General features: G+C 29.8%; 1 protein-coding gene across 1 annotated transcript; it reads right to left on the bottom strand.

Moving 5' to 3' along the window:
• Positions 508-6777, bottom strand: LOC107630753. Its single transcript, XM_016333972.2, has 8 exons — positions 6702-6777; positions 5413-5667; positions 4911-5167; positions 4616-4828; positions 4439-4531; positions 2067-2168; positions 1410-1799; positions 508-743 (listed from the first exon to the last, which is right to left on the bottom strand). Exons 2-8 carry the CDS (start codon positions 5663-5665, stop codon positions 663-665), a joined length of 1389 nt encoding a protein of 462 aa, XP_016189458.1. The 5' UTR covers positions 5666-5667; positions 6702-6777; the 3' UTR covers positions 508-662.

Here is an 8781-nt window from a genome sequence, read left to right as displayed (position 1 = left end):
TTGTTTTTATTCTTTTAATAAGAATAAAAAAAGAAAAAATCAAACAAAAAAGAAGAAATATATCAGGATAGTTGATAGTTGATTTAAGTTGTTCTATTAGAATTTTATTGATACAAAAACTTAAATTTATATGCCTCATATTTATACATGATCTTTTATATTAATCATACGTCACTACAAGGTTTTTGTTTATTTGTGGAGGTTTTTTTTCTTATTTGTGGAGGTTTATAACCCCCACCATATGGTTTGTGGTGGGGGTTTTGTGTGTGTTTAGTGGGAGTTTTATACTGGTGTTTTGTGGCAATTTTAAATCACTTTTGTGGCAGTTTAAAACCTCCACAAATTGATTTTTTAATTTAACAAAAATTAACTATTTTCTGTGATTTTTAAACCTCCACAAATCCTGTAATTAATTATTTATTTTTAATTACAAATCATTCATTTATCTCATCTCATTTATATTTTAATATCAAAATTTAAAAACTAAATATTTCATAACACAATTCCTCAATATAAGACATAACTCTATATAAAAGAAAAATTCTCAAAGTCAATAGTTTCAAACATAATTGCATACGGTATTGTTTTACATAACTGTTTTTCTTTAAAAAGTAAAATAAAACAACTTCAATATTTCAATATCATCTAATTACATAAAAGTCTCAAATATTTGTCCCGTTGCTATCACCAGCCGATCTCCTAGCATCAAAGGGAGTAGTAGGCTCGCTTTCAGCATCATTAGCCTATATGTAAACATAAGATATTATTAGTAATTTCAGTGAAGTTAAGCATCAAAATAATTCAGTATAAGCCTTACAACTCAATTTTAAAGAGCATCTAAACCTAGTGTAAGAAAACAGAAAACTGCAGCTATACGATTGAAGAGGCAGAAAGGTTGCTTACTACAAAATGATATCATTGTCCTAGAACAGGATCAGAGGCAACTTGCACTAATTTATGACCAAATTGATATAATTAAGTAATTCCCAAATAACTAATTATTGCAACTATTTTTCCAATTCGTGCTGAACTCCTGAAATTCAGAAAAATTAAATTGCAGCGATTGTATATTTATGTATTGGTGTTCATGGGTTCAGCCGAGTTCAGTAAAATATGGTTGCCTTTTTGTGAGGCTGATTTATTTTGGGGAAATGAATGATATATGGCTATAGCTTCCTCTGCAGTTCATGCAAAACGCAGCAGCAGAGCAGTTTCCCATGTTTAATGGACAACAACCACTAACAGAATGCAAGGACATTGTGATGTCCATGTTCTTAACTATTCTCAGCCTAATTTTTGGCATCTAGAGTCATGGGTTACCACTGATAATGAAACAAGTTGGTAAAATAATGTATTTATTATTCCATCTAAACTTATATTCCTAACAGATGAATTTATTATAAAGTTACCTCGCGGGCAGAAAAGAAGCCAATAAGCGCTTCGGGAATTCCTCCTTCCTTCATCATTAGATATGTTTTCATCATATCAAATGATTGCTGCAACTTAGACTCTAGACTAATGACCTTTTGCTGTGAATTATGTAAGTCGGACTCTAAATTATTGATCTTTTCCTGTAAAATTACAGCAGTAGTAGGCGAAGAAGATCCAGCTGAATTAGTGGAAATGGTCATCCCATTAAGCCGACTTCTCACATTCCTAAAGGTATTTGTAGGCGCTGCTCCCATGCCCATGCAACGAACTCTCCCAGAGTGTTCAGGCCCCAAAACTTTACCAACAGCATCATTAGGAGACACCTCAAATTGTGTATTTGACTGTGTCATATTCAGCTCAATTTGTTCCTATTTAAAAATAGTAAATAGAAACTATTCAATTTAAAAGTAGCAACACATGTAACCAATGGCATTACAGATTATGATTATTCTAATGTTCCTAGACCATTATCACAACCAAAAATTTAAAGTGAAAAGTGCATGCAAGTGAAGTGAACCACTTTTCTATAATTATTATATATCTCAATCCACAAGCAACCACACTCAAATCTCATTTTCACATGATCACATACAAATAAAACAACATAAGATATCAAAGGTTTACAAAATACTTACCACTATAGTTAATGCCTTGTTATTTACAAAAGACCCATCCTTTCTCTTATGTGTTTCAATGTACATCATTCCTCTACTAGGCTTCTTTCCCGTTTCTAAGTACTAAAAAAAAAGGAATAAAGAGTTAAACAATTAACATATATAATGCAAGTAAAATCACACATGTACCAAGTGTGTGTATATATATACTAGCGGCTCAACAGGCACTACCGTGCCTGTTCAGCCGCTTTTTTTATGGGATTTAAAGTTAATTATTTTAATGAATTTTAAAAGTTTAAATTCTAATAACATAAAAATAATAATATAGAATAATCAATGATAATATAAAAATGTTCAAATTAAAATAATCATATATTACTTATCTATAAACAATAACAATATAAAAATGATTTAATTATAATGAACACATACATCACCTATCTATAAATCTACAAATAACATAATTCATAAAATAATTATTACAATATTATTTTATCTTCTTCTATCTAACTCAAAGTCATAAAAATAAATAGAAAAATACTATTGTTTACAAAATATGAGCCATATTTAAAAGTCACTTTTTTCTTTGTAATTAATTAGAAAATTTTATATCTCTCTCTCTCCAAACTCAATTTTGTTATGAAATTTTTTTCAGTAAAAATTTTTTTCACTTCCTATATAATGAGTATCATTTAAATTATCTAATGTATAAAATGTCACATCTTTTTATTTATCTTCAAAATTAAAGTTAATTTTTGTTACGTTTTTACTTTTTTTTGGTTTTCTAAATTAGCCTATATATTATCAACTTATTTCTGTTATTTATGCAATAATTTTTTTTCTAGTAGTTATTCATTAATAAATGCTAAAATACCCAAATTCAAATATATTCTCTTAAACCACTTTTTAATCATGTGGTTTGAATCGTTTGAATAGGAGTTCTTTAGACTCTAAAATTTTTAAAATAAAAAAAATACAATAAAATAAATTAAAATGCCTAATAAAATAAAATAATCTAAAAAATAAAAGATATATAAAAACTAATAAATTAAAAAATTAAATTAATTAACAAAGTTCTTATCTTATCCATTTTAATGTTATATGGAGTTTGTTCACTTTATCATTGATATGTGCATATTTTTTGTGTCTTCTGTATGACAAATACAATACTTTATGTAATTAAATATCAAATTCAATACTCTAAATAATTAATTATTTAGAAAATTAGTATACGAATATTTTAAGAAACACTTGATAGATGTGATTTTCTTGCATGCATTATATACGAATTAAATAACTAAGCCAATATGCCAAACAAATAATATTGTAAAAGGTAAAATTAATAAATTTTTTTGTAATATAATTTATTTATTTTAGTTTAATTTAAAAATATTTATATACTCAAATTTTAAATACAATATTCTAAGTAATCAAGTATTTTAGAAAATAAAAAAAATTATCCCATTAAAAGCAATTTAAAAAGAAAAATATTAAAAAATATTTATAAAATTTTTTCATCCCATCATTGACAGATAGTTAAACATTGACAATTAGTTAAATACAGATATATCAAAAAAATAAATAAAATGTACATATAAAATGTTAAGATACTATTTTTTTTTGTCAAATCAAATTAATGAAAGAAAAAAACATAACGCTATTTGTCTACGTGAAAAATTGGTAACAAATTAAAAAAATTAAAAATGGATTAAAAATATAGATTGAGTAAGTAAATTGAAAAAAAAAATTATAACCGCAGTGGAGGAAGGCAAAGGAGTAGGATGGAGGCAATTCAACTGAGAATGTTAAAGAAAGGAGAAGAAAAACATCAAAAGAAATACAAAAATGATAAATTTTTTTTAAGAAACTACAACAAAAGCTCTAATAAAATAATTAGAGTGAAGCTACAGAGTACATTATACTCAGAACAAAATGGTACAAACTAAAACTAAGATAAAACTAAATAAAATATAATTTAAATAAATATCACAAAATATAATAAAATTTACCAAAAATTACTTATCACTACTATTGATGATAATTGAACACTTTCTCCATCATAAATTATTCTTTTGTTCGTACATGCTTCTAAAACCAACATTTATCATAGTCATTATCTATTTTAGGAAGTTTTCTAAAGAGTTATTCAAAAGGTAAAAATGTTAGAGTTGAGAAAGAGAAGTAAAGAAAATTAAAGAAATGAAAAAAAAAAATAGATTATTTAAGTGGAGGATTGAGAAAGAAGTTACGTGTGAATTTTTTTGTAACTGGTAGTGAAATGCATAACTGTAAAGTTAGTTTTGGATTATGTTCACACTTAGTAGGGTTAAAATAGGAAAGAAAATTGGACACCAAACTTGAGGTTTTCGCATTATATATTGTTATAGATATACCATCTCATGTCGCCTCCGAGAGTTGGATTTAGATCCACAAGTGTGAGGAATGGTTTGCTTACTTCGATTTTCCTTATTTTTCATGCAAAGCTCCTAAAAATAAATATAATAACTTCAATTAATAATTTTTTTTAATTAAAGTACAACAATAACTAAATGAATTGTTTAGTGTCTTACAACTGTAGACGGCTTTAGTCGATAATTGACAAAGCAAGCCCATTGATCTCTTGGAACATCATCAGGCACATTGTTCACCAATGCTTCTCTTCTCATGGTTGGATCATAGAACTCATTCCACAATCTTTGCCTATATGTTCCCCACTTCTTTGCAATACTTTGAATGCAATACCTGTAGGCAATCTTTTCTGTGCTTGTAAAATGGAAGTGGGGCTTCAAACAAACAAAGAAATAAATAAATAATAAATAAATAATTACTTGAACTAATAGAAGTTTCAAATAAAATGAATTTTACCTTTATCATTGTATCAAAGCACTCATCCTTAAAAGACTTAGGCATGCCACCATTTTCTTGTCCTGACCACTTTTCAAAGCTAATTGGAAAGATACGTGCATTAGTTGCTAATATACCACAATAGCCAGCAAGTAAACCTTGTGCTTCACCATATGCCGCACCCTCTTCGTCAACCTCTACAATTACACGGTCTCCCCTAGGTAAGTTGCAAACATCCTTGACTTTGATCTTAGCCTTCTTCTTCATATTTGTAGAGTCTTAAGGAAAATAAAAAACTTCATTATTGAAAACATTCATAAATAATGCATGTATATTAACTATTTATCCATTTTTTTAAACTTCATTATTACAGTTATTCTCAAAAGTCAAATATAAAATATTAGGAGTTACAACCTTTTAAGCTAACAAATGATTATTGATCAGGACATGTTCAACCTAATAGCATAAACGATTTAAACTATGCTTTAATCACATTAATTAATTATGCAATATAAATTAATACCAATTATCTCCACATTCCAAGCAGATGAAGACTTTGAATTAGAACAACGTGTGGCTCCATCAGATGAAATGGAATTTGCAATTGCTTGAGAAGGAGCTTGAGAAGGATCTTGAGAAGGAGCCTCACTAGCCTCTACACTAGTGGTATCTTCAAATGTTGCTGGTGCTGGAGGTTGAAGTGAACGAGAAGCAATGTTGTTTTCCCTCTCATCTACAAACTTTAATGGATTTTTTATGCGTTTGCCCCTTGGCATGACTGCACATAAACAAATACAAAACTGTTAAGCATTAGTTTATTCTATTCTATCCTCCTTACCAGTGGCCAAATAAGCACAGTAAACAAGATAAATAGGAGAAAAATGCAGACAAATTATACCAGTGGCCAGAAATCTTTTCATGCGGCCAGAAATCTAAAGAGGTAAAGATAAAGAAAAGCATTTGGAACAAGACATGCCCATGCATAAATTATTAAAAGCTTAGGTCAACAGATCCAAGTCCCCCTCTTTCTCCCTATTTTAAGTAGTTTAATTTCTCCAACCAAAACCATATATATAGATCCAACATCATCATTTCTTCGCATAAATAAAATTTTATTGGCAAGACTAATTAATTAAGTAATAATGAAATTTCATCACGTCTATGAAATCTTACTTAACAATATTTTTTGTTAGAGAGGAGTGATATGTATGTAATTAAGTTGTGTGGTTAAATTAATTAGAGGGGAAAATAAAAAATAATCCAGAGAGACAAAAAGATGGTGATGAAAGAGCAGCACACAAGGTGTTATCATTATTATTGATTGAATGCTTTCTCTTTTTGAGGTACAAAGCAGTGTATGAGGGCATATTGTTTAGGACATGGACCCCATAAACTAAGGACTTATGGTCCACTTGATGGGGCATGCATGCTCATTCCTCATTATTCATTTCTCACCCTTGCTTATGCTAAACGTAACTGCATCTAGTACCAATAATCACACTAGTTATAAAACTAATAACAAAAAAATTTAACAGCAGGACTCGGTGACTGGAAAGGAGCCTCATTTGCAGAAATTGTGGCAACTGACACACAAAAAGACAAATGGTGAATGGGTTGATGAGGCATCTAAGGAAGTAAACGTAATTGCATTTTAAACTAGTACTACAATAGTATATATTGCTTGAAATTGATCTTGTCCTCTTTAAGTGGTTGATTATTTTGTCAATTCATCACAGGACAAGATTGCCGAACAAATTGATAAGAATTTATGTGAGCTAGAGGATTCTCAAGAAGGGATTGAAACAGTTGAACCTGAATTTATTAATAATGCCTTCGAGTCGGTGGTCAGGAATAAAACATGTGTGCTAGGTTTTGGAGGAGGACCTGACTTTGTATTTATAATATTTTAAGAATGGGAGAAAGAATTATAATTTAACTAACTTGGCATCCTATTCCATTCATAAATAAATAAATAAATAAATAAATAATTTAACAGAAAATTACATGAAATATGATATAAACTATTATTGTTCACTGCCATTAGGATATAAACTATTATTGCAAGCACCATTTCCTTTGGCCGATTGAAATCCAAGAACACAAAAGTGCACCTTCTTAATTAGGATTTAGGGAGGAAAACCAAAGAATTTGTTTGACTAGATATGCATTCAAAAGAAATATTTATGTCTCAAAAATGCCAACTCACCATTTTTCTAGTTATATTTATTTGGACCACCATAGATATTCTTCGGTGCTCATTATGAACTATGCTCCAAGTGGGTATGAAAACAATCAACAAAAATGACATGATATGATATGGCTAGCTATTAATTTAAACACCAATTTAAAATGGCATTTTTCTAATTAGTTGGGAGCAAAATACACATCATGCTCCAAGAGCACCTAAGGATATAGTACTTGGACATCAATTACACTAAATTGAGAACTTGAAGAGCAATACTGCGTCTAGCTGTTACAGTATTGGAACCCAAAATACATTTAACAATGAATGATAACTTACTCGTTGTCTAGCTATTACATTGAATTATTGAAGCAAGAATGCTTTAGGATCCATTTGCCCATGAGGCCTTCCAATCCCTAACAGGAGACAAATTCAATATAATTATGATGGTGATAATAATAAAATTTAGGGATAAAGAAGAAACAACTTTGCAACAAAACTAACCGATTCTTAGCTAAGGAAATTCTCTATTTCCTCTAAAGTGATAGATAACACTCTTCAGCCTAATTCAGTGAAAAGTGAGAAGTGAGTACAAGATAAATAGTAGAACTTGAGAGAAGAAGCTAAATATAAAAAGTTCCAAGCTCAAAAAATGCAAAATTATATTTCATGAATTCACGTTCCCAGAACAACTAGTCCCCTAAGCCTAAAAAATGTTATTGATTGTAAACATCAGTTTGGTTGCTTCAGATAATTAGGGGGAAAAATTACTTTTCCTCTTCACCTAAATCAGTGAAGCAGTAAAAATATATGATAGATAACATATTGCCTGTTGACAAACACAAATGTGATGAACAATGATGAAGATAAGTACAGAATACAATGATTAGGAAATAATTGATTTAACAAAATGGAAGGTATATAACCTCAAATTAATGCATAGATTAAAGAGCCTCGAGACCAATGAAACTCATTTTTCAAGAAGCACAGGGGCCTAAACCGTAAACCCTGAGAATCAAATAAGAATATCTTGTTGAACAATCCAAAAAGCCATTAGACCTTGCACTACACTATACAGAAAACAGTGAATCAAATAATGCCATTTTGTTCTGATAATGAATTAATGATGTCTACAAAGAATTAAAACATAATAATCACTAATAATATATAAGTCTAAAATTAAAGCACAATGGTCACTAATTTGCGATACAATATTATTAATAGACAGTCAATAACAATAAAGAACAAAATTAGTAGCCAAAACAACAATAAAGTTTAATCAAACCAAAACTATAATCAAACCAAGACATAAACTACATAAACAGTTAAACATTACTGAAGAACAAAAAGGAGATACCAGTAAAATAGTTGCAACAGAACAGAGGAGACGACACAGAGAAAAAAATATTATTAATAAAGAAGAAATATCAGAAAATTAATAGGGAAGAAGAAGAAAGGAAGTACCAGCGGCGCGGCAGTTCAAAGGAATCGAAGTGAGAGAAAGCAGCGTTGAAGAAGAAGGTCGGGAGTGAACAGATCTGAAAATGCGTTGTACCACGGCACCTACGGTGGCATCGACGGCAGAAATTGTGGCGGCAACGGCGGCGGAAACTGCGGTGGCAACAGTGGCAGCAACGACAGTATAGAGAGAAAAGATCTGAGAACGCGTTGATAGAAGAGGTGGCTCGATTCAGAAGCTCTCTACTACAA

This window comes from Arachis ipaensis, chromosome B03, assembly GCF_000816755.2.
Source record: "Arachis ipaensis cultivar K30076 chromosome B03, Araip1.1, whole genome shotgun sequence".
Lineage (NCBI taxonomy): Eukaryota > Viridiplantae > Streptophyta > Magnoliopsida > Fabales > Fabaceae > Arachis > Arachis ipaensis.
Note: the sequence above shows the minus strand (reverse complement) of the source record. Positions and strands in the feature narration are given on the sequence as shown.